The sequence below is a fragment of the Epinephelus lanceolatus genome, chromosome 12 (genome assembly GCF_041903045.1).
Source record: "Epinephelus lanceolatus isolate andai-2023 chromosome 12, ASM4190304v1, whole genome shotgun sequence".
Classification (NCBI taxonomy): Eukaryota; Metazoa; Chordata; class Actinopteri; order Perciformes; family Serranidae; genus Epinephelus; species Epinephelus lanceolatus.
This window is the reverse complement of record NC_135745.1, coordinates 10,790,086-10,817,590: the sequence shown is the minus strand read 5'-3', so window position 1 is coordinate 10,817,590 and position 27,505 is coordinate 10,790,086. Positions and strand designations below refer to the sequence as shown.

General features: G+C 41.9%; 1 protein-coding gene across 1 annotated transcript; it reads right to left on the bottom strand.

The window, feature by feature from the left end:
• Positions 1–10,998: 10,998 nt before the first annotated feature.
• On the bottom strand, positions 10,999–26,655 carry lrrc24 (leucine rich repeat containing 24). The gene is made up of 5 exons (XM_033649882.2): positions 26,218–26,655; positions 16,358–16,552; positions 15,150–15,428; positions 14,615–14,783; positions 10,999–13,108 (listed from the first exon to the last, which is right to left on the bottom strand). The coding sequence occupies exons 2-5, from the start codon at positions 16,517–16,519 to the stop codon at positions 11,862–11,864; spliced, it is 1,857 nt and encodes a 618-aa protein (XP_033505773.2). The 5' UTR covers positions 16,520–16,552; positions 26,218–26,655; the 3' UTR covers positions 10,999–11,861.
• Positions 26,656–27,505: the final 850 nt, after the last annotated feature.

Below are 27,505 nucleotides of genomic sequence, written 5' to 3'. Positions count from 1 at the left end.
GTTTTGTTCTGTTGAAACTCCTGTTTGTTATTGTAATGCTAATGCCAAAAGGATTACATGGTGCTCTGCGGAATGAGACAATTCTCTTTCTGCTCTTATGAAACCTTTCCAAATCCCATTAGAATTAGAGAAACTCAAATGTCTATGATCCATCAAAAGGACTGTTATTTTTACCTCACAATTGCAATATAATTGGTACATGACTAAATGTACCCACCTTGCAATGACAAAGCAATTGACTTTCTTGTTAACCTCTCCTAATACACGGATTATGATCATGTCAATGGCCCATTTGTTGCAGTGGTCAGCATTAGACTGAGTGGGCAGAGGAAGGCAGCATAACTGTTCAGTGTTCAGCGGCTCGATACTTAGCAGCTATCAGATGTGTTGTCAAGGTCTGCAATCCCGCACGGCCGTTCACATTTCACTGTGTGACATTCGCCTGCAGAGGGATGATGGGAAGGAAGCAGCCACCGTGACGGTGAGGGATGAAGGACACACCCTGGTGCTGGGATATCAGTTACATCAGTGTCACAAAGACAAATTCAGTTTTTACCTAGACTTTATTTACAGTCTTCACCGCCAAGTGCAGTACAGTGCTTTACATACACTGTATTACTGTAATTCCCAAGTGTGACGTTCGCCCACAGCCCTGTCAGATAAACTCAAGTAGCCTACATTTTTTATCAACACCACTCATCATGTTTCAAATGTGTTTATTCCAATTGATTTTCAAGGGGCTGTAATTTAACACAATAATTATACGAGTATTGACCTCGTGTTTTAGCAATAAAGAAGTGCTGGAGCTTAATCACAACACACTTCGGGGGTACAAGGGCTTTAGAAAGTATCAGATTGTTGTGTGAGCCCCCAAACACATTTAACGAGAATGCAATGATGTTCCAAATCTGGGTTCAAAGGAGAGAATCATTGCTTGTTCACTTTGTTATAATAAGGCAAAAGAAAAGGAGAAGGGATCGATGGCAGCAGAGGAGGCACAAAGGTAAATAAGAAAGGATCAACTTAAAGGTTGAGAAGGCAACAGCCTACACTCACCTAACGTTATAGATGTAGCCCAATGCTGTTCAAATATGAAAAGCATTCAATAGTATACCAAACTATCTTATGATGACTCTTGTGGACTGAGTGGACAGAGAAAGAGGCAGCAGTGAAAGGAAGCTGGAGAAAGGCCAAGCACAGGTGATTTGGAGGAGGTGAGCGTGAATAGTGTGATTTTTGGGAACTGATAAAATACAATAGAGTAAAAGTCTATCATTACTCTTTTTGGCTGCCTCATTTCGATCAATAAGCACACAGTCGCTGACGATTTTGTATTTGCTCCAGATGATTCAGGGAGAGAAGGTAGGTGAAGACAGGGCAGCACAGGTGATGTGGAGGAGGTGAGTGAGGATTGACACATTCTTGGTAAACATGACAGAATATAATAAAGTATTCGACCTTGTTTACTTGGCAATATGTTGTCTATGTCTACAACAGTTTGGGGATTTGTTGATCTCAAAATCTCTTGAATTATTGATCATATATCAATTTATATGATATCATCATAAAAAGAAAGGTTGTCTGACTAAAAATGTGTGTGAATACAATATTTTCATCCAAAACGCAGAGTAGAGATTCATCTGGTTAGTTACACTATTACACAGCTTAGTGTTTCCATGACATGTAAAAACTTTAGGGTTCTGTGCGTGACATTCAGAGCATTAATATAGCAACTAACCCCTATTTGATATATAAAGATATAGTGATGGCATCCTGAGCAGAGAATGAAGTCAGGCTACCTCTGTGTGCCTTAATCTGAGTTTCTCTGTGGTTTGTTGTGGTAAGCCAGTCTGGATGCATGTTTGTGCACGTATGCATCCCACTGGCTTGCTCTCTGCCACCGCTTTGCACTGCTCCCATACAGCAACAGTTGATATCAGGGTGGTGTCACTGCAGAAGCATAGCACCCACCCTCCGGTTCCCCCTCTGTTAGCTCTATCTGTCTCCTAGAAATTACATTAGTATGTGACTAAACTGCTGTCTTAATTCTGATGATTAGTCAGTGTAATCACTGCCTAGATTATGTTCAGAGACAATGTTTCTTTCAGGTAACAAAACACTACATTCATGTAGGCTTGACAAGGAGGATGGTGGCTCTACAAAGTGCAGGATATTGACACCAGAACTCTTGGTTTGCGTCCAGACTCCTGTTTAAGGTTTAGGCAACAAACTTTGATTAAGGTCAGGGAAAGATTGTAATTTTGGTTACATTTTCATAATAAACATAACAAAGACCCTTGTCTTAGGTGCAGGTAACAAAAGCACTTTGTTTAAGGTTAGGCAAAAGTCGTAATTTTGGTTAAGTAATTTTTGGTTAAGATTGCCTATTTTGGCAGAAAGCAACTGAAATTCAATTCCAAAGTCGGCAAATACTGCCACTTAGTCAGTGACTTCAACATCAGACACCGACGAAAAAAGGCATCCTTTCATGGCGGTATGATACACTGCCATGCAATGTTGAATAACAACGTAATATAATGAGCTGGAAAGTCCCACTAGGGTGGGTGGGAGGAGAGGTGGATGGTGGATGGATACAAAAAAACACAGGACTTTCAACCAGGAGCCTAGTGTTCGCTCCCTGTATGAATGTTGAGCCAAACCACGCTGTTTCTGTCTAAACCTAACCAAGTGCTTTTGTTGCACAAGGAAATAAACATAAACATAAAATGTTTTACTAACGTAAGTTTATTTTGAAAAGACTATGCATCTAACAAGCAGAAACTGTACATTTCCTGTGAAAACAGAAGTGTATTTTGAAAAGACACCATGCTTGTAACCGTTGTAAACTGACACGGCGTCCCAGAACGTCAACAACAGACGCATGCAGGATTCTTAGCCCCTCATGTGTAAATGTGAAAGTCCACTGACCAAACCGCAACATTTGAAAGGTTAGGAGTGAGAACATTGTCAGTCATTGTCAGTGAACATTTTGCTGATATGTTCAGTAGCAACATTTTGGGGACTTGCCAGGTATGTTAACAACATTTCATCATTACGCATTGCATTTCCCTCAAAACATATTTGCTGTTTCCAAATTGGTCGCTAGCTCAGCTACCTCTATGTTGACAACTCATGAGCTCTGAATTTCGCAGTCCCTTTAATTATTATAGACAATATAATATCAATAAATACATTATTCTACACAGCTGATTTTAACCCATGTTGATAAATCAGATTCTCGACCTCAAAACTGGTTTAATGATTGTGAGGAACATAATGTAATGTATTTGCCCTCTGGAAACTGACACCACCGAAATATCCCTTAGGTAGTACCTTAGGTTAGGAATCACTGTTCAGTTATGCCAATGGCGAAATCTCTGTCACTGATAACTGTGAAACACAATGACATCTACTCATTATTCAAGGCTCATCATCGTAGTAATCATAACATTTGTGTAAAAGACAATAAGTAGCCATGAAATATCGAGCCTGTTGGGACTATAAACAAACCAAACAGGCTGCACTATTACAATCACATGCACATTACATTGAATAGATGTATTAATAAATGTTTTTGCATTTGCTGCCAAACACTCTTTTCCACAGGTGACCAATTACTGTGATGTTGGCAGAACTCGGGTCCATTCGAAAAGAAAACACAACTGAAGAAATTGCTCTGCAGATATCAAGCAAGACACTCAAGTGTAGCGTGATTCATTGACGTTTTTCTTTTTTCTCTCTCTCGCTCTCTCCACAGGACTCTGCCAACCCTGTAGACTCTCCATGAGGGGGAAAAAAACAGAGAAGCGTTTCTTAGATTTTCATATCTTTTGACCATTTCACAGGCTTATTGTTGGTTAAAAAAACAACCTAGTTTTGACCTGAATCGATTTTTCAGCCTTCAATCATGTAATCCTTGGCGAGAAATCACATGCCGTTCATTCATGCCCTGAATAAAAACTACCATTCAGGCAAATCTATACTTTCTATTGGGGGTTGTAATCAAGCAGTGCCTATTATTGATGTAGGAGTGGAATCAACAAACAAGAGGGTTGATTGCTGTTTCTACTCCAAGTCTACTTCTGCTGCACTTTCTCTGCAGGTGCTCATAGGTATTGAATCCTTTAGTTGCCTGCACTGATATATATCTCTTATAATAATGAAACTGCTAAATATGAATAGATTTGACTGACCCTCACGGTGTCTAACATCATTTCAACATCATTCAACACAGCAGCATCAAAGCTGCATTATTCCAAAACAAAAACGCGGGGACGACTTCTCAGTGACACCGGACATTAGACAGAAATTTGTACAAACCCTCCTTGTAAGAAAAAGCCACTACAGAGGCCAGCTAGAAATGCATCAATAATTCAGTTCCACATATCTCATATTTGACCTCATGCGAAAATTCATTCCCTCGTGTTGAATCAAGTTCGAAGAGAGATGAGAACAGATACTTGAAAGAAGGTGGATGGGTGAAAAAAGAGAAAAGAAAAAAAGAACAGCATCAGTATGAGAACCATGAGGTCTCACTCTTCCCCGCTGCATCCTCACTCCACGTGTTGATTGATGGATGGGATCACAGGCAACCTTCGCCATGAAAAGGGAAAGCGAAATTCAGAATTCCAGCAATAACGATTGGTACGCATCCACTTTCTATGTGTGTGAGTGTGTATTACCATTGTATAAGTGTTAGTGGATTTGTGATGCTTCCTCTTTTTTTAATGAAAAGGAATTTGAACCCTTGACAGCTGTCCTTGACTGTCCTTGAATGATTTTAATACAACAAACCCAAACTGCAATCTCCCCACAAGCATATAAAACACATTCAGATTTTAAAGAAGGCTCTTCAACGTGCTTTCCAGAATCTTGAATATTAAATCTTTAACCATAGACCCCTTTCTGCATCACAAATGGTTGGATAATCCACTTACATATCCCACATACAGTGACCTATGTGGCATTACAAAGCACTAGTGCTTTTTTTGGAAAGGTAAGGCTTCTTAGCAGGGTACTCTCAACAGCGGCAGTGCATTAAAACCTTGATTTCAACACTAGTGCTATCATTAGTATTATTTCTGCATAATTTTCTGGCTGTTAAATCAATTATGGAGGTCTCTAATCAACAGCACACGCCTGCAGGTACACTGGTGGGGATCTTTGAAAATAATGTGGAGTGATTAGAGGAGGTGCATGCTGTATAAAAATGAAACAACAGTTTAGTTCACGCTGCGTGTATTCAGGGATAGAGGTGTTATACACAATAACAGACACGCCTCGAAATGCCAATCAAGCTGTTGGTCTCACAAAAACTGGACGTGTGGAGCTTTTGCCATTTGTGTCCATGACAACCATTGAAAGCAAGGCTTTGTTGAACATGTAATGACACAGCCTGAAAATTGTGTCACAGTAGGCACAAAAGAAAATCCATTTGCTTCGTGGGACAACTGCAGTAAGAGCATTTCACATTGCATTGTGTGAGATAGGCTGCATAATACATCTTCAGCTGTGATAAGGAGCTGTTGGGATGGGCTGCAGTCAGGTCCGGTGTTTTTTTTTGTTGTTGTTGTTTTCAGTGTTTGGGAAATGTTCTACTTTTGTCCCTGATATTAGCTCAGCTGTCTGCTGTGAGGCATCTGTGTTGAATATGTACATACAGTGTCATCTGAAATCCACTGCCGAGTTATTACAGAAATGTCAGTGAAAAATGTCTCTGTGATTGGTCCATCCAGCTAAACTCTGGTAGGTGCTACATAAGCTAGGTAGGTGCTACCTACGGCTACACATAACATATATAAGATGCCATTTATTCCAAAGGCAATTCCACAGAGTATTTGTACTGTCAGTGTTGTTATGGGCTGTGTGTGTATGTTTCAGTGTTTGAATGAAATTCCAGATGAACCAAGACAATGTTCCACCTTTGTGGGTAAACTGTATTGTATTGCATTCAACTCTGATGTGCCACTATTGTAAATCTCGGAACTCATCAGCTATTGGTCTGGTGACAATAATTCTCTGGTGGCAATGGCCAATATTTCGGGGGTTCCGGTGTAGCCAGCGGATATCAGAGCCAAACGTCCTCTTCCGTGTGCCAGCCAGATCATTCTCAGACAATAGCCGATGGGTTTTGAGATTGCTTTTCGGTCAGTGTGTCCCATCTATGGATGTATAAACAGAACTAGATACAATGGTGGAGACGGACCCTAGTTCATTCCTATAAAAGTTGCTCAGTGTTGCATGAAGCCAGAAAAGTTCAGTTTGCAGGGTACTAAATGACCCATATCTTCCACGTTGAGGGGGCCCATAGAGCAAGTACACAAGAGACTTATGGTAGCCGAGCGGCTAACTTCTGGTTTAGCCCTCTGCTAACTTGAATGGGGTTTAATTTTATCAGACTAAATGGATCAAATTCCAAGAGTGACGGGTTATTTTGCAGTGGTTGTGACGCCACTCAGCTGTCTTGCTCACAATGTACATCTTTGGGCCCCGTGGCATCATATAACGGACCTGGAAGTTGTAATTCTAGTGTTAGGCCCCTACTGGCTTCAAGGCCTGGTGTTGTTCTTTGTGGCCTGGTTTTACCTCTACACACAGACTTAACCTGACTTAACCTGCCATTCAGATGTGATTTCTCAATACTACTCGGACTACAAACGGAAACCAGAATGCTTCCAATACCAAATCTTGTACTAGTGTTGTAGTACTCGAGATCGGTCTTTTTCTCATTTTTTGAGGGTCTTGGTCTCGTCTTGGAATCGAGGGCATTTTTACTCGGTCTTGTCTCGGTCTCGGACTGGGCGGACTCCGGTTTTTTGAACGAGACCGGTCGAGACCACCACTGATGCTTTTTGTCCGTGCTTTACTGATAAGAGTGAAAAAGACCATCTCAAAAACAGCTAATAACTTCAAATCATTGGTAGCATAAAGATTTCCCCCAGCTGCAGCTGCTACCTGCCCGGTGTCAGTGTGAGTGACTGACACGCCCCCTGCACACAGAGGATGGAGACGGCAGGAGGAGAGGCTGTGTGAACTCTAAGATTTGTTTCATTGTGCTCTGCAACAACAGAGCAGATATTGTTTTTGTTGTTATATTTATTTAACCCTATGGGCCCGAATGACGCATAGTGCGTCCAAATTCACACCTGTTCTTCTCTACTGATTTTGTCCGCGACCGTCATAGCGAGAAGCCACGCATATCACGTGAAACAGCGGAATTGTAGCTTTCTGACAAGGCCAAGCACTTGTCGGTAGTCCAATGTTTTCACAGCGAAAAAAATGATAAAGTTACACTAAAATTATGTATAACAAAGCTTTCAGACAGCTCTGCACACACATTACTCTTGGATGGATTACTTGCGAACGCAGGCTCGCACAGAAATGCCACGCATATCACATGAAAGTGCAGGAGCAGAGCTTTCTAGTGATACCACACACATCATTGTGCTGTCATCCCATCATGCTTTAAATCCAGATTAATTGTCTACAAAATAAAAACCTGACAAATTACTTTACAATCCATTATACAGATCTTGTTATCAGTCACTTCATATAGTGAGGAATATCGTATCTTACCACGTCTTAGGCTTGCATGTGTTTCTCCCTGTCTATCTACATTTGTAGTCCGGCTTTCAAGATGCAAATATCTCCATATTGTCCAGTTGACACTCCATCAAACTTTGTATGACAAGACCAGGCACTTCACCTTCGCGCACCCAGACAACTGCAGCCTAATTATGCATGCTGACAGGGCCGTGGTCACCATATACATTGAAGGGGACATGTGCCCCCCCACCAATGCCCAAAATGTCCCCCCAATATATAACTGAAACTGAAAAACAAATATTATCTTGGAGGACATCATTGCACTTGGTTGACTATTTTTCTATTATCTTAGATGTAAATATTGCATGTTTCTTTCAGATAAAACACATTTTTGACTTGTGAATGAGTCAATGGAATTTCTTGCAATAATGAAAAAATACTGGCAATTATGTCCACCTGGCACAAACCACATGTTTTGGAAAACTGTGAAGTGACAGAATGTCCCACCATCATGGTTCTTATATTGCCAGATTCCAGAGAGTCTCCCCTCTTCATATATGGCAGAATATGTCATTTTCCAACTTGCTATGCTGAGATACATGTAAAAATGTAAGAATTTAGTCACACGGATTTGTTATATATATGGTCTTGGTCTTGTCTTGGTCTCGACCTTCAAAAGTCTTGGTCTTGTCTCGGTCCCGGTACTCTCTGGTCTCGGTAATGTCCTGGTCTCGGTTGGTGCTGTCTTGACTACAGCACTATCTTGTACCATTGCCTACAGATTCTCTACCATATGCAGAGATATGTTTAAAAACATTACAGTTACTACAGTTACCTACAAATTTTCAAAACAATAGTTCAACATTTTGCAAAACATGATTATTGGCTTTCTTTTTGAGAGATGAGAAGAATGATAGGCTACTATTGTCATGTCTGTAAGCAATTAGCTTAGCTTAGCATTAAGACTGGTAGCAGGGGAATAGCCTACAGCTAACATGGCTCTCAAAAATACTCTTAATATTCAGAAAGTTTTTTTTTTGTTGTTGTTTGTTTAAACAGAAATATAAATACAACAATTTGTGGTCTTGACAAAAAGCAGTTCTTCTACTCATCCAGCTCTTCTAAACAGAGTGTCTTTGAGTATATCTACTCGCCTATCAACTTCAATGACATTGTCCAGAAAGTCACTGTATCCAGATGTTGTTTACAAGCTTACACCCCCTAAGATCATAAGTAGTTGTTTTACAGGACTGTTTGTGTACACATTAAACACGTGAGATACAATGTATTAACAAATGTTTAAGAGGTGTGTGTAGGTGTATTTTATTTGGTTTTTTCCCAGGTTTCATTCTTTATGCTAAGATGATCAGTCTTCTCATCTAACTTTCTGAAAGCAGTGTTCATGTTGACTGCTATTTTAGATTTAGTTTTAGTCTTGAGATGAAAATGCTTATTAGTTTAAGTCACATTTTAGTAATTTCTATCTTTCATAGTTTTAGTTTATTTTTAGTCGACGAAAATTCATGACTTTGTCAACTTTTAGTCATTATGTTTCCTATATGGTTTTTTTAATCTTTAAACTTTAATCCAGTTGGGCTAATTAATGTATCAGAAGTTTGAATCAAGGTGACAGGTCGTATAAAAATTTAATTCAGACAATTTTGTCTACAACTACAAATCATTTCTACACATTCAGAAGCTGTCATTTTTTCCAGCAGTTTTTGACAGTTTTAAGGGGTGATTTACAAACACACACTTACTGATCATCACTGGAAAAACTCAACATCTCTCTATTTTTGGTCTCAAAAACTTTGATTTGACAAATAACTAATCTGAGACAACTAGGATTTGTACCCAGGTTCATTGTAAACTGACTTATTGATGTCACTATTTGGAAGCAGAAAAATAACTTTATTTCATCTTAAATTCTTTCTAAGCCTGCAACATCTTAGTCTGGAGGCTTAGACTTGTGTCCTCTCACAGATTTGGTGATTAAACTTCAACTTTCATCTCCTCTGAGTATAGACTGTATTCTTACAGCACAGATACGCTCACAGGTAACCAAGCTTCCTACCTGCCTGTCAAACAACATTAACCCATAAACCTTTCCAAGACAGCCCGGCTCTGAGTGGAGTCCTACAGGGATCCGCTGTGAAGACCGGTGGCTGGTGGCTGCTTGCTTTGCTGCCGTACAGCAGCTAACAAGTGGAGCTGCTAACAGCCACCGCTGCAACTAACAAACACCACAGAATCATTCAGCAGCACCACCACCAACAGTCAGACACACAGCTGCTTATTTACTGCTGAATTACAGCTCACAACTCGCTGGCTACACTCGCTGGCTAGCAAAACATCCTGGAGCAGACTATTTACTGGAGGCTACCAGCATGTTGCTCAGGTGGCATTTGAAGACAATTGCAAGCACGGCCATTCTTGGCTTTCAATGTCCAATAGTCCATTGCTAAAATTTTCTTCATTTCTCATCAACGGAAATGAAATATAGATTTCGTATTAGTTTTTATTATCAAGATCTATTTTTTAGCTTGTCACTGTCATTGTTTTCATCATAAAAAAAAAATTGACAAAAAATCTTTGTCATAGTTTTGTCATCAACGCAAACTGTCTGTAGAAAGCAAGTAAGCTTTTTTACACAGATGTTTGCATGACTGTTTCTTTTATAACTGCAGATGACATGTCTGTACATTATTTAGATGTGTCTCATCTCAGAAACATAGTTCCAGTTTAAGTCTCAGAAAAAAAGAAAATAAGCACATATCCTAAAACGTTGAACTATTCGTTTTAGATAGTAAGACAGTAGATTATGGTAAGTAGAGTAAGTAGATTTCTCCACCTGGACTACATGGCACATTATTGCAATACCCTATCTCTGTATAAATATATAGCTATAGGTATGTGAAACTGGCCGAAATTGCAAACTGAAAGTTTGTCAGCAAAGAAGTAAGTTAAATCACCAAAATTAGGTATTTTACCCAGATTTTATGTGAGCATGCCCTTTAATTGAGCACTCCTAAAATTACCATTGCATATAATACAGTTTCAACCTTGCAAACTAAAATAGTGGTCCTTTTAAAAGAATATTGACATGTTTTTGAATGAGGATCAATATGGCTCTAGGTCTTGGTATGAAGCACAGATCTGGTGTTTTAAAACACTTTCCAATGCATGCCATTCTTCATACTACAATGCTTAACAGCAAAGGGAGAAGAATTAAGAGTTTATGAACCATGTACCTCTCACAGACTGACCTCTACACAGTCACTGAAAGCCATAGTCGCTACAAAAGCATGTCTTTTACACTCACCTGCTACATGTGATGGGATGAGGGGACAAATAAGAAGACGGCAGCAACTAATGAGGTTTTAGAGCACGTATTAGCAGAACAGCTGCGTTTGAGCGACTGGTTGACCTAGCAAGGAAAAGAAGCATTGAATCTTTCAAAATACATTTTATTATGTAGAAATATTCATATTGGAATGGTTGATACAGACTGATGTTAATGGAATTAATTCCACAAAAGACTCAGATTCAGACAATGGAAATGTTAATTTCTTGTTCCAGTGTTGCAACAAATAGTAGTAAAAAAAACACATGTTAACATCAAGGAATACAATGCTATGGTAGAAATGTAAAAAAAAAAGAAAAAAGAAAAAAGACTTGCTGCTGCATTCAAAATGAACCTCTTCAAATATATCCACCCACCCACACCCACTCACACATATGGGTAATGACAATGTAGTTTCAGTAAGAGGATCTGTTTAGGTCTAATTCTAACGGATCTGCAACAGAGTCCACAGAACAACTGTACTTCACAGTGAAAATTAGCTTCATTATATTCACACAAAACACTGACAAAACACACAAAACAAAACCCAAAGAAAGAAAGAAGTACAAAATACGAGTCACTGTTTTAATCCACATTGTTAGTTGCCACCGTGTGCTGCACAGTCTCAGCCTCTTTATCAGGATTTAGATGAACTGTCATAAAAACTGTTTCAGATAAAGTTAGCCACTTGTAATTATCTTTAAAGGGTTGATTTGGAGACAGACAGGTATGGTTACTTTTTTTCCTAATTATCACTGTTCACCACTCTGACCCATCTTAATGCCATACAATCTATCAGATGAGGATCTCTGAGAGGCTGATTGCGATCCTCAGCAACCACTAACTGACACTCCCTCCTCTTGTGAAGACCACATAATAATCTGATGCTTCAAACCATTGCACCAAGGTGATTTCCTTTAATGTCTTTAATTAAGTCCATCAAAATTTCATGTTAAAACACAATTCAAACCCCTTAGCAGTGGATCTCGTAAGCAACCTGTGATCCGAAGAGGAGACTCTGACTGAGGAAGAGCTCCTCTGGGTCTGTTGTTAGCGGGCCCTCTCCTCCATCTGCTGGGTTTCTGCGGAGCCCCAGTCCCCCCGATCTGGTCAGTGTCTGCACCATTTCGTGGTCCAGGAGAGCCTCCTTCATCCCCTTCTGCTGGACGAACCCACTCATCATTGGACACCTGGATGAAGTGGAGCCCAGGACAGGCTTGGTTCTGTTGAGTACGTACATCTCGTGGCCGTGGTCGTCACGGTACTCCTCCAGCTGCGCAAAAGTGGTGGGTCCATCAGAGTAGTCATTCACATAGAGTATGCTCTCTTCTTTGCTGGTGCAGTAGGAGCCACCCTCTTCTTTGCTGTACTGCTGGTGACGAGTGTAGATCATAATCAAAAGGAGGACGGCAGTGAGCGCCAGCAAGGAGATGCCAATAGCAATTGCGGTCTGAGTAGCAGGGCCAAGAGCGTAGAAGTCCATGCTGTCCTGTTCGTAGAGCAGCTCCTGGCTAACATCCAGAACCTCTGGCTGATAGAAGGAGTTAGATGAAGAGGAAACAAAGGAGTGCATGTTCATACGAGGCCAGAACTGGGAGGAATATGAAGAGGAGGACATGTTGACAGCCAGATGAAAGGTAACTCTGGCTACACCACCAGGGTTCCAGGCTTCACACTCGTAGCGCCCAGCATGCGCTACAGTCACATTGCTGAGGAACAGCATGCCGCTGCCCATGTCCGGATCAAAGCTGTCCCTCTCACCGCCTTCCTCAGTCCCACGCACAAGCCCCTGGATTCCTCCAACACCTCCAACCTTGATCCCTCCACTGCTGGGCAGGGCTGTCACCACTCCTCCAGCCGCAGGCCTGAAGAGCTCACCATTGGGTCCCAGCTCTTGCACCAGGCCTCGGGGTGATAACTGGGCCTTGCCATGGGAGGCTTTCTTCCAGGTCACCTGAGGCTGTGGGTATCCCGAGGCCTGGCAGGAGACTCGGAGGCTCTCCCCTAGTCGCACAGTTAGATGACTGGGCTCGAGCTGTACCACAGGTGGGATACAGACCAGGCTGTTGGGAGCCACCTCCACCAGGCTGAGGTGGGAGAGGCGAGGCGGTTCAGAGCACATCAGCCGACGCTGTTCAGCAGAGCTCAACAGACGCTGTCCGTCTTCACTGATCCAGGTTCGCAGCCAGCCCAGTGCACAATCACAGCGCCATGGGTTCTCTGGAGGAGCAGACAAGGGAAACAGGGGTAAATCAAGCGTATGGTTTTGTCAACCGCTGGACAAAAATGAAGTTTGAACCCATGGGTGTAGTGCTACTTGTTTAATTTGTTTAGCAAGCATGCCATCTGTGCACGCTCCAGTCTCTTGCTCCACACTCCAGTCCAGTCTAAAACACAGCTTTCAAGCCAGCCACCTCACTACGGTTTGTTCTAAGTTGGATATTTGACAGAAATTCACTCCCGACCCAGCAGCATCATTTTCTTTCACTTTCACCTGATGTCAGCAGTTGGAGGATGGTGAGCTCACCTCTGCCGGGGGCTGAAGTGGACCGTCACTTGTGCTATGAACAGAATGGCATGCGTGTCCACGTGACTGCAGCTCTCCGCAGACGTTCAATATGTGGAAAGTATGTCAGAGTCTTTACTAGTTAACAGTTAGCTAACTATAAATTGAGAAAAGAAAATAATTCACGGTGCCGCTCAAAGGCTACCAGCTGCTACCGTCAGCTACTTTAAAGGTGGAATGTTTTCTTGCATGTTACTCAATGCATGAGCTGACTTTGAGAATCAGTCATACCATAAAAGTCAGTATGGCAACTCTGACCATTGCATTTGTTTTTAATGGCTGTCTTGCATGAATATGCTTTAGTGATGATTGGATCCTCAAGTACTTAAATAAATACATGAATTTCAACTGGATTATGTGACCTGTGAATATTCTATTTCTTCACTTAGAGTAAAGAAGTGGCGGAGCATCACTCCAATGTGCTCCGGCAGTTATGTTTGGACCACACATTTTATGCCAGTATGACAGAGGATCCCTTAAAATGCTCCAGAAAAACATCTACAATGTCATGAAAACATGTCATTAGATTGAAAGTTCCAACAAGCTGCTTGAGTTGGGATTGTTTTTCAAGGTTAAGTATTAACGCCATGACTTTTGAGCCAACATGGATGAGAAGTTCTTAAAGTGCTCAGAAGAAATGAAAATGTGAAGCTCCTCAACTCCATGTTAACTGAGGAAACTCCAACTGCTAATGATGATCATGTGTAGGATTGAAAGCTCCAGAACATCTGCAAAAATGACCTTGAGGTGATATTATTTGGTAAACAAATTTATTTTGCCTATGATAATTTAAACTTTGTTTAAGCCTTTTTGGCGCCTGTTGCAGGACTAATTGCCCCGAATAGGAGGCCCTTTTCAGACAGTGTTCCTTCAGTTTATTCTTTAAAATTGTGTCTTCAAGGGATTTTTTTCTCATTAAAGGTTTACGGTTGGGTGAAACCCTTTGATATGTAAAATGTGTTTAAGGGCACTTAATTTTCATTGACATGAGCCTGCAGGTCCTGGCGGTGGCAGCACATTCTCCAACAGTGTCAGTTCTTCAAAACTGCGGTATATATGGCAACATTTTTCAGGGCACTTTGAATTAAATTCAGTCTTGAAGGGTTATGTCATATTACAGTGAGACATAATGTGTTATATTCTGTCTTCGTACTGCCTACCTGTGACACGGAGCACCTGCAGGCTCACGAGCGGTTTGAGGGACGAGGCTCCCAGAGTGCGGAGGTGATTTCTGCTGAGATCCAGCAGAGCCAGAGATGACAAGCCAGACAGAGCTTGCTCTGCCAGCAGCTCTATGCTGTTTTCCTGCAAGTGCAGTTCTTGCAGACGCTGCAGACGGCAAAAAACAACATAGCAGAGAAAGGAAAATGTTAAAGGAGGAGGAAAAGAAATGTCAAATGTTAAGACAGGATGACTCAATTCTACCTGACTCAGTCTGTACTGTGTTACTATATAGCAGGGATTAGCCATGTCATGTTGTCATGAATTGGATTTACAGTTGCAGGCGGCATTATATATAATCCATAAAAAGGCATCCCATATTGGAAAAGCTTTGCTGGAAAAAGCTATGTTTTTTTCACTTTACCCAAAAAGGATTAGGTTTAAGGTTTTTGGAACACTTAAAACAAAATAAGCATTAAACATTTCTGTCCAACAACCATTTGTGCATTCATTCCTTTATCCCAGCTCTCCAACCTGCAGTCCCCTGAAGGTGTGGTCCTGCACTCGAGTGATCTGGTTCCCAGCGAGGTACAGGATCCGGAGGTGCTCCAGACCCCGAAACACGTCCGGGGTGACTAGGTGGATGAGGTTGCCGTTGAGGGCCAGCTCCAGCAGCTGTCCTTGGCTGAGAAACGCGCCAGGCTCCAGGGCTGAGATGCTATTATTCTGAAGGTAGAGGTAATGGAGGCTGCCAAGGCGAGTCAGATCCTGAAGACGGATCTGCACTATAGCGTTGTCCTGGAGGAAGATGGTCTGTAGGGGAGACAGGGTAAATGAAATTAGGAGAGTGATCACAACCTGATTACATTAGAGAAACAGAGGAGGGGATGTGATGTTAGAATTGGTGTGTTGTTTTGTACAAGAAAGTGAGCGTGGCCTGTTGCTCTGCTGTGCTCACTGAGTAGAAAAATGTATTAACCATGAGGAGAGATTGCATTAACAACAGGGCCACCGTTAGAGCTATCTGCCCTCACCTCGCTGTGCAGAGCTTTGGATATATGTTAATGTAGGCAATACAAACAATGTGAAATGAGCTCTTTCAGAATCGGCAGAGTAATGTGGATTGTGCACATTGTGTTGCGTTGTGGTTCAGTTCTTGCCAAATGCTGCAGAAATCACAGATACTTGATTGTCAGCAATCAAAAACAGTTTGAGTGATTGGAGATACACGAGAGCAAGCGGCTGACCCACAATGCATGGCAGTCTGCTTGATTGCTGATGTGCATTCGTTGGCAGTGTCTTCAAAGAGGCAAACACGGGCCGTGAGGTGAAGTATGATGGACGAGATAGACCTGCTGATTGAGGTTAATGGAACAATTTATGCAGGACATGCTTTTCATTAATATTCATGAGCTGCAGCAATGTTGGGGGGGCCTGAACCCGAGAGGAAAAGACGGTGTAATGTTAAACATCTTCTCAACAGATGATCAGAGGGCGTGCGAGAGTCACTTTCTGAGCAAGAATGAATAATTACACAGCCAACAGCGCAGCCCCTCCCTCAGGCTTACATCAAAGAGGGTCACAGCGAATTGATTAACCACAATCATTTCAGGGTAATAAGAATGGATCAGAGAGGGAGTCAACTGGTACAAAACCACTGATGCAGGCGGGGGCAGAGACGGGGGTCAACTGCATTGCGCTGACAGCTAGTGCCCTAACTTATTGTTGATTGGCCGACTGACCTCGGTGACAGAGGAGACACCCTGTGGGATTTCTTTGACCCCAAGAGATCCACACTCCACTGTGAGGCTGTAGCAGCGACAGCCGGAGGGGCATCCCACAGATGGTTGAGGGACGAGGGCCACGATCATTAGGACGAGTCTTGAGAACCTCAAGAGCACCATGGCGGTTTTACAGTAGACCTGCAAAGGCAAAACCTGGAAAGAGAAAGCGATCAATCAGTTAACTGAGTTATAACACCAAATCTTTTTCCTTCACTGTAATGTGTTTCATACACAAAGCAAAGATTGACATTGGCTGCAGATATGTTGTATATGCAGATGGCTGTGAAATGGCAGGGGAACATTAGAGTATCTCCTTATCCCCGCCTGTTTTCCATTCAACTGTGTCTATTCAGTGGAATTGCAGCAGCTTCTATTATGGGCTTCAATTAATTAAAGATGTGATAAAAGATGTGCAGGTTGCCTCAAGGACCTCTCTCTTGTCTTTTTAATGCATGCGCAAACACACTCACACTCCCTCTATTTCCGTCTCTCTCTTTGTCTTGCAAAGACACACACACATGCACAAATGTGCAGCAAAGAGACAGAGGCTCCGATTTGACCCCCTATAATCTCAGAAAGCACATTTACTTTCTCAAAGCAAACCTCAAGTGGCAACCGACTCTAATCATCTGATCAAAAACATCAGTGTTGGCTGCCTGCTGCACCTTACAGCAATATCTTCCTTTGATATAAACCCATCACCGAGCAACTCATCTGTACACTTTTTTTTTATTTTTTATTTCTATACAGGCCGGAAGGGATTTATTGTTCCGCTCGACAGTTCACGTTGGACATCCAATATCATGCAGCCCAGCGGTGTTCACAATAGTTCATCTGCAGCAGATCGCATGAAGATACTGCAGGGCTGGAGATAAAATACATGTTGGAAATGTCACACTGAGCCCGTCATTCTGCTCCAGTGACAGCAGGTAGATTTATTGTGCTTTGCTGAGCAGCCCGCCTCATTCGAGAGAATCTTCATCCGGTAGAGGAGCGCACATCTCATTGATCCAATCTAAAGTCTCACATTGTTATAAAACATTCATGTGCACCCACGGCCGTGTTTCCATACCCCATTAAGCCTGTCTGACTTATGAAATCTCTAGTTTGCTTAAGATTGCAGAATCACCCAGACAGATAATTGATAGCATTTACATCTCGCTCTCAGAATGATTTGGAGATCATCTAGTTTATTAATTATTAGAATGCATACAGATCTCATTACAGATGAGTGATGAAAGAGTCCTGTGCCTGAAATACACTGTGACTGATAAATATTCAGTTTGCACGCTGTTTGAACTGTTCTGTCAGATTGATATCAAACGTGTCTCATTTGTACTGTTATAATCCAGACCAGTAATTTACCGCCTAAGTGCAAAAGCACTAGGATCACTATTTCGCCGACTGAGAAGTCATTCTCAGTGCAGCCACACTGCATTATTAAGCAAATGAGCAATGAACTGGATTTTAATATTGCATGTTTGATTTAGAGCGCGTTTACCAGGATAGCCGGCTAGATTAATGCAATGTGACCTACATAAGCTGTTCAGTCGTCTCCTCTCTGCAAAAACACAGAGACACTTATTAACAAAAGCATGCCATTTCCTCTCTAGAGCTCTCCAAACAAGCGTAGAGCGAAATTATGTACTTCTATTGTTGGGGAGAGAAAGCACAAAAATTGAATTTTGAATAAGGCCTTGGTCTGTCATTGAGCTTTTGTTACTTCTCACGGCAAGATGACTTTTAAATAGCTTTGACTTGTTTGAAAAGTGTCAGAATGGAAGCAGAGAGGAAGACACTCACCCGCCCTTGGCTAAGAATACACACAGAACAGGATGCACGGTCTGATATTTGTTGTTAAAATATGAGGCCAACATCAATGCAAATGACACCCTGCCAGGTAGAGAAAATAGCTTATGCATTTCTCTGCTCATTTTAGTGTTGCTCCCTCTTTAAAGAGCCTGAGCGGTAATCGTGCTGTGCATTCGGTGTTAGGACAAGGCTGATGAGATGTAGAGACAAGAATCACCTATGGAGTTATCGGGGTCTGCAAACAGAAACAAGACGAAAATAAAACATTCGGGGAGCGCTTTCTTTAAATATTGCTGCTGACTGCAACTTGTTTTACAGTACATGTTCCCACTATTTCAGATTTTGCCCTCACTGTGCTCATCTTTTGTCATGCTGATGTGGGATTTCAGTGGTAAGAGGTCAATTTGTTCATTTCAGTCTCAGTAATCCTCTGCGGAACATGCGTAATCTGCACAATCAGATGCTTGTTAGCTAAGCCGCTCTCGGCACTGTTAACGTTTTCATAGAGGGGGCTGCTTTGTTTGGTGTTAAAAAACGAGGTCAGCAATACATCTCTATCGACTGGGTAAAAATGTGTAAATAGGATGATTAGAGCGTAATGTTGTGTACATGGATCTAAAAGGGAGAGAGGCTGGAGAGACCTGCCAGGGCAGATGTCAGTCAACAAATGCCAAAAGAAATCCATTAAACTGCACGTCACACAAAGCCTGTTCAGCATTCAGTATCAGCGTCTACCTCCTAACATGCATCCACACACTGAGGCTCTGCAAACATTATTGTGCACTGGACTCCAGAGAAAGTTGCAGTTTGTTTGTTTGGGCATTTCTGAAATTACAACTGTCTCTTTATTCTTGACATAGCGCTTTGTTTTCACGCTCCAAACAAATCACCTTCTGCCGAACAATCACAGTGTAGCTGGCCAAACATTAGCAGTGCGGAAAATTCACAGCAGTGCTATGATTTCCGCTTTATTTTTTTGTGAGGAGGGTGGGTGTTGATGTGTCGGAGGTGCAGCAGACAGTCAGGAGTGCTGGAGGCAGAAGCAAAGTTCACATCCCTGCGCTGCCACCGGTGCAGGTCGGCCTCATCCGTTGTTATGGTAACTCTTGTGATGAGAGAAGGTCTGCTCGTGGGGCCCGAAGGCCAGGCACAGTTCCTGTGAGCTGGTGTTAGGCAAACAACTCAACAGAAATAGAAGCTGTCATTTCCTGGGGAAAATTGCTCACAGGAACTTGAGCTATGTGATGACCCCGAGCTAAATCGTAAATTCTCTTTTAGTCCAACTCTCTCTTTCTCCCACTTGAACTTTTTCCTCTCTCCTCCCCTCATGGTTTCTCTGAAAGCCTCCATCATTTTCCCTTTCCCCCCCGTCTCTGACCTCTTTCTTTTCTCATCTCTCGTCCTTCTGCGCTGACTGACAGGTGCTAAATCATTTGTCTCAGAGCATCCCTTTGTCCACAAATAGACTGAGGCCAAGGCACATGGAGAACACTGTGGCACTAACCCAAGAGTAACACACTGACTTTGAGCGATAGTCTCAACCATGCACACAAAAACACACACACTCATACAGATTCAGAGCACGCCTACAAAGTAGCACTTGTACACTAGCCACCAACATTCAGGGACACACACTCTGACTGGCAGACACACACATGCTTATGTACTCGCACATCCTGCCTACAACCGGCAGCAGCCATCATCATTCACAGACACAGACAGATACAAACTGGCAGCCACATAAACACTGTCTCACACACACACTCGCACAAATTTTTGTGTCAGTGGTAAAGGAAGCTCTGCTCAGTTAATAAGCCTGCATTGATTTCTTTATTTTGCCGCGACTACTCTGTCCAGCTGGGCTCCGCAGCCATTGATTTTCACCATGAAAGCAGATGTTGGGGAGGGGAGGGGGATCGGGATTGCATTTGTGAATATCTGTGTTGAAGCGAAACAAAGTAAATGAGAGCATGTTCATTGCTGAGATGCTTGTGTGTGTGTGTGTGTGTGTGTGTGTGTGTCTGCTTGTGCATGTGTGTGTATGCGTGTAGCTCACTGTCAGGCTACCAGAAGCAGAATCACCCTCTGAGCAGCAGCGGCACTCTGCCACTTCTCCCAGAGGAGCATTTAGTCTTAAACCCTCACTCCATCTCCCTGTACTTAAACAAACTGGATAAATCTTTGCTTTTTAAGAGTTCACATGATAAACTGCAGTGACAGGTCAGTCCAAGATGTAAGAGACTGTTGTTGGGAGTGTGAGCGGGCCAGCAGAAAAGCTCAAAGGTTATTGATATAAACTGCACAGAGGCTCAAAGCAACCCAGAAACTCAGATTTTGTCTGGAGAAATAAGATGCTTTACAGGCTGTAGCTACAGTCATACTCTCTTCTCTATACACAGCGACATTGTTACTCCAACCATAAGCAGGATGATTAAGAATAATTAGCATATGGCTGTAACTGTATATGAATGAGCACGTTTTTGTGTTGGAATTATTGCGGTCGAATTTGATTTGCGACCGATAATTGAGAAGTGAAAGCACAATGGCAACTGTATGACTGCATAATCAATATCCATTTTCCACACAAGATTTACTTTTATGCACTCACTGTCCAGGAAGGGTGATTGTAACGTCACATCATCATCGCTCAAAGCTTAAAGAGAGATCGTAAACCTCTTCTAGCCTTGTGACTTTCTCTTTTTGTTATTCTGGGCTTTCTCTCCTCTGAAAATCCAGTTCTTTATCTGCATGACTAAACAGAGTCAACGCTGCAAAAGCTGTGTTAAAAAAATGTATGACTTCAAAACAACTAAATTATGCACGGATATCATATTGATTTCAGAGAGGAATGTATTTACAGTTGACATGACATAATGCAAAAATAGGGCACCCATTATAAAAGACGACACAATTCATGCTGCCAGACTATTCACTAAATGCATTGATGATTAGTAACAAAGAAGCATATACACAAACACATGGCTGAAGTCTCCTTAACAACCATTTATATAATAAACACTACAGTATAGTAAAAGGATCCTAGATTGGTTACATGTATAATGTAGAGAGATTCACTTTAAAATAAGATCCCCTTAATTAACAAATTGTAACCAATGGCTTTATTAATACTTGATAAGTCATTTACATGAGCTTTATAAGCCAGTTATAAGCCATTATTAAGGCAAGCTTTTGGGTTGCCAAGTTATTAAAAAATCCCTTTGACTGATTGGACTGCAGGACATTAATCCTTTGGAAAAAGACTGCTGAAGATCCGGACCAAAATCCATTTATAAGCATCTTCTTAAGCTTGTTTGAATAGCTTGTTAATCTTCATAACTTTATTATGAAGAAATGCAAGGGATAAACATCAGCCAAAGGGATTCTTTCAAACCTGGCAACCCAGAAATTAATTAATTTTCTTAATGGATTATTATTGATCTAAAAAAGGATTATTAAAAATGTATTAACTATTAATAAAGCCCTTAGTTGCCACATAAGAACCCTTTAAAATGGGGACCTCATTAAAAAGTGGTAACCAAAATGGATCGCAGCAATTCTCTGTAGATTGTTAACAATCAAACTGTCAGAGGTATAGTCTGACATTTTGATGCTTATTTCTTTCTTGACAAGAGTTGTCATGCCGTGTCTGTCCCTTGAATACAGCTACAACCAGCAGCCGGTTAGCTTAGCTTAGCATGAAGGGCAGAAATGGGGAAACAGTTTTCTTTACTCCAGCCTACCAGTACCTCTAACGCCAAAAACACACCGAGCAGCAGCCAAGTACAGCGTGTTCATGAGTTTCAGGCAGGAAAAAATTCTTTGTTATGTAGGTCAACATGTCACAGGAGTCACCGGACTCTGTTAACTGATTGGTTGTGGGTATTCTCTGGATCCAAAATTTTAGTTTGGCCACACTGTGCTGCAGCTCAGAGTGGCCACCACAGCTTTCTATAGATACTGCATGGGAGCTCACCGCAGGCTGCACTTTGCTACTGCTTGGTGAGCTCAATTATCAGCACATTATCTTGTTTTTTTGATCTGTAAAAAAAAGTGTAAAAATATGAAGTTGTGGTTTTACAGAAGGTCGTATTCCAGACCCGATGCAATGACATTATGGAGTCTTGTTGTCTCTGTGAGCATGCCATGCAACCACATGAGACTTCAGAGAGTGGTAAATTACATGGATTTTATCACCTTTGGACAAAGCCAGACCAGCTGTTTTCCTGTTGTGCAACCAGCCACTGTCCCTTTAAGGTCAGAATGAAATGAAAAAATGCCCTTTTAACCCCTTTACACCACATCCCCAGTCATTCTGTGCACCTATCTTTCTGTATATGCCAAACAAATTACAAAAAAAAAAACATTTCTCTGTATTCTTATATCAAAATCTGATCATGTTTTTTCCCAATAAAACAAATGCAACTTTGAGCTAGTACCAACCAATTTCAACCAGTTATCTCACAACATCCAAGCAGTCTGCAACTTTTAGCCACACAGTGGGATCCTGTACTCAGCTTGCCAGCAACAGCATGCTCTATCTATGTCTTCAGATGTTCACCACCTCTAACCATGCATTTTGTTTTCCCCAAAATACCATGGTTACAGGCTAGAATTTATTCACTTTGAGGAATAGGGTATCTGTGACAGCTCCAGATTATGCGCAAAGCATTTTACAGTGGACTGCTTCAGCAACTACATGGAGCATCCCTTGGGCTTCATCTCTCTTTCCCTGACGGATACTGCTATCCCATCAGTGAACACCCGTCAGGGCCTCTCCGTGTTTGTTATGACACGCCCACTTTTCAATGACAAAATCAAAGTCCCCCTAAAGTTGTATTCTGGCTGTCTATCCTGTCTGAAGTGGAGACACATCACGATACTGAAGCTAGATCCTCAAAATGTGCTGTTTCATCTGGACTTTGAAGTAATCTTTCTTCCTTTATAAAACCAGCACAAGTGAACAAGGTCAGTGTTTATGTATGAGTGTCTTTGTCACTCATTGTATTCAGGCAACCTGAATACAACATGCTGGCAGCAGCAGTAATTCATGTCACATTTTGAAACGGAGACTGTCAGTGTTTCCTGTTCTTCACATTTCAAATGAATCTGTGTCAACACTTACTTCTGTGCTTTCGTATGTTTTCTCGTGCCGCCCTTTTTCAAATGTCAGTCTTCTCCAGTCTCTGTCTCTCTTGAACATGCACACTGTCCATTCGAATTGTCAAGGTTGGTTGATGCAATCGATCTGAGCAGTTTCACTCACAGTAGCTTCATCTGACAGGCTGCAGAATTTATGAGTCAGTGGATTATGTCAGAGCAGAATGAATGGTTTGATTTTTGTATTTCTGTTACTCCATTTTCATCAATCTGTTTGCCCCCCCCCACTTCTTTTTATATATACTGTATATGTATGTCACTGACATGGGGGAGTGGGAGTGTGAAGCAATGAGGGAAGCAACAGTCAAATCACATCTGACTGTTGCTCAGTAGTTTTGGTTTCACATCGTAATGGATGGATGAGATCAGACAGGTCAGAAGATGGATTGGGGGGAGTAACATCTTCCTCTACTGAGAAGCAGAGTCACACATTCCATTTTAATAGTATAGCCATTTGATAAAAAGTGTTCACATGAATGAATTTGTTGTTTTCCTTTAAGTTGTTGCATTATTGTGTTTTCCCCCCGACGTTCCACATGGGTGAATGTGAATTATAAATATTACTCCCTTTTATGGCAGTTCAGTTGAAAGTGCAGGTATTACTCAAGCGTGTGTGGGACAGTGTGTGTGTGTGTGTGTGTGTGTCCAAGAATAAAATGCTTTGCAATGCTTCGATAACGATTGCTTATCATGCTGCTATATTGCATTTCAGTAATATTGGGTGTGCAGTAGTGTTTGCAGAAGGAGTCATTGAATCCTCATAAATTATGTTTCTTTGTTGCCATGGAAGTGACAGCGTCTGCTGACTGCAAGTGATGGATGTCCGATGTATGTCAAATAACACTCTGGCATGTAGCCTATATTGTGGTTATCTGGGAAGTCTGGCATATAGATGGGAAATAATGAAAAATAATCAGTTTCTTCTATTCCTTTTTCTCATGAATTTCTTATTTCAGCTGATCTTTGCCATCTGCCCGTGTCTTTCTCAACGCAGGCCAGAATTGGGGGTGCTATACAATTACGGCCAAGAGAGATTCCCGTCATCATTGTCTGGCAGACAGTAGTCAATGAAAAATTAAAGATCTCTGCAGGCGTAAGGAGTCAACTTGTCCGTACGGATCAGATACCCCACCCTCCGAGTTAAACAAACGAGGTCCTATCTAGGGGCCCGCTGTTTGGCTCCTCACCGCTTCATGCGCAGAATAGCAATTAACCAGAGGGACGTGCATTAAAAGTCTGACATTAAGGAAGAAACTGTGACACTTAGAAGTCAGAATTAGAAAACATGACCATCTTCCCAGCATCTAACAGTGAGCCAGTGGTGACCTAATCACACTATATTCCTCCTGGCATCTCCCATAGTGTCACTGTAATATTCCTGCCAGATTCCTAGAGGGTGTGTGCTGTGCTCAGCAGTGATCTTATTATGCTTCATTTTTCCCCATCACAACAGTATCACTTTAATATTCCCATGTGATATGAATACACAGTGGCTCTGCAGTGAAAATTGCTATAGTTTGTCTCTAAATTGTATTCTAAGATTGAGACAGCTGCTTTAGTGCTATAGGGCTGCGGCATGATGGGACAAAGTATGGACAATCTTAAATAACAGATCACTGCTGTGACACTATGAGGATTTTTTTTAATAAGTCACCTCTTGAATTGTGTTCATAAGAGAAGCACTGAGACCAATTAACCACAACACATCAGCATGCTTAGTTAGTTCCTATTATAAGATATAAAGTAGCTAGAGACTCCGTTGCCAGTTCATTAGATACACCTCACCAGAACAAATGCAACGAATCCAACATCATTCAAGATGGTTATAATGTTCAGTTTTTGTTGTTTTAAAGAGGTTTAGATTCAATTATTTCATTGTGTGCTGCTACACATATAAAAATGCACTTAATGCCCACTTTATTAGGTACACTTGTACAGTCTACTGCAACTGTTCTGCTATGAAGTCTACATTTATAATGCTCAGTTAATGTTGACACTGTCTTATCTGTGTCGATCCATTTACATGTTTCACACTGGGGTCTTTATTATTATTAAAACACCTCTCAATATACTCTACCACAATCCAGTGCAGCACCATCTTTAACCATGACCTCAGCAATAAACCTTTCATAGAATTTATATGATAATGTCATCAAAAACTGAACATTATGAGCTTTGTAATGATAGAGGTTATGGCAGGGCTGTTGTATTGGATCGCATGAGATGTACTAGACTGATAACTATCAGCATGGAATAATAACATTAGGCAGATGTGCTACTGGGAACAGTCTGCAGCAGTGATCCTTAATGTGGAGTCTGTAGTTTCTGCTGTTGTTCTATTGTTTTGCATTACACTAAGAGGTGCCCATCCTATTCATATCAATAAGGAAAAGCCGACTAATATGGGCCACTGTGCACTGTCAGATACTGTATGTTTAGTATACCATATTAACATGGAATAATCGGGGGATGTTTTGAGCAGTGATGATTCAATTTTGGGTTTGGGTGCCTCCAGGGCTGCCTAAGTGTTAAATACTGTAATGTTGTTTCATTTCACTTTAACTCATGTCTTCATGATATAATCTTAGATACAAAACACATCAGAATTCAGATCTTTTGTTCCACTCTTATAATCTCCTGAAGTGCACAGTAGATAGTTCTATACTTCATTAGACATAAAACAATCCTCCTTCATGTGGTCTTTGAGATTAAACTGTATCAAATATGACTCCATCATACTAAATGATATCCATACACCGGGGTCCCTGACAAACAACATTTGAGAAGCTCCGTGTTACTATCCCATGCGCACGCTGTCCCCTTTTCCCCAACACACAACTGCGACCTACCGTTTCCCTGCGTGCGTGGACTTGATCTTGGCAGCAGTCTCCCCCACTTGCTCGAGCGGCAGAAAAACAAGAAATAAAAACCAAAAAATCAAAAAAGATGAATCCCACTTTGAATCACTGCAGACAAATGAGCCTAAGCATTGTTTTGCCTCCCTCCGCTGCGCTGTTTCCACTCGCTCCTGACTGGGCAGCGGTTTAGAGTCCACACAGACTGAGCTCCTCGTCCATTGTAATTGGATGCTGAGAGCCGGAGGAAACTGCTCGCTCCTGCCAACGCTGGACGTCAGCGCTGATGGTGGTCGATTTAGACTCTTATCTCCCTCCTCTGATATTGTTATGCGGCTTTGATTCGTTTTCCCTTTTTTTCCTGCCTTTTCCCTCAACGCGGATGTTATCTTCCAGCAGTGACCCACTCCTCTAATTATCCCTGCTTGACTTGACTCCCTCCCCCTTCCTCTCTCTCTCTCTCTCTCTCTCTCTCTCTCTCTGTCTCTGAGTGTGTGTATGTGTGCAGAAGTGAGAAAGAGAGAGAGGGAGGGGTGGGGGGTGTTTTTATTCTTGCTCATTCACTTTCAAAACATAATTTGGGTGGTCTCGTCGCTGCGTGGTGCCGATTGTTGCACGTAACTTAAAGTGTGATTTCCGCCGCTGTACACCACGATCAACAGCGACACTCGGATGTGAGACAACACATTTGCAGAGACAGAGTGATTTCAGCACCACGGACAGCGGCCTTGTCTTTTATTATGAAAGGTTACGGGCGTAAGATTTGATCCTCCACGCTCCGCCACCGACACACTGACGCCCGGCCTCAGATTTCCTGCAGTGGCAATGGCAGGCTCAAGTGTGGAGGAATAAAAAAGCGCGCAAAGACTTAGTTGGAAAAAGTGCCATTTGTGTCTGAGCAGGCAAGGGCAAGTGTATTCAGGCTGAACCGCGGCCCTTCGATATCCTGGATATTGCTCAGTCATAGCGGGCGGCTGAGTTCATTACTGGCTGTGGCTGTGAGGATGAATATGAGCAGAGGTTACAATCTATTCTCCAGCACTTTTAGGGCCTCTGTTGCTGATTGTTCAGCATGTGTAACACCCGAATGCCTCTTCAATAGACTTTTAGGTTACTGGGGCTCAATTCCTTATGCTGCCTGGAATGGTGGTTCTCAACCAGGGGTCCAGGGACCCACAAGAGTCCGTGGGGGGAGAATAATGTTTTTTCACTAGTTAATCCACAGCACAAGTGAGTTTAATGTGAGTGAGTGTCATCAATCTAATCACAGGTTTCACTTCCT

Coding starts and splice junctions, on each gene's coding strand:
- lrrc24 (XM_033649882.2), bottom strand. CDS start 16,519: ATGGTGCTCTTGAGGTTCTCAAGACTCGTCCTAATGATCGTGGCCCTC. Junction 15,429..16,357: donor GTGTCTCCTCTGTCACCGAG/GTCAGTCGGCCA, acceptor TCTCCCCTACAG/ACCATCTTCCTCCAGGACAA. Junction 13,109..14,614: donor GCAGGTGCTCCGTGTCACAG/GTAGGCAGTACG, acceptor CTGCTCCTCCAG/AGAACCCATGGCGCTGTGAT.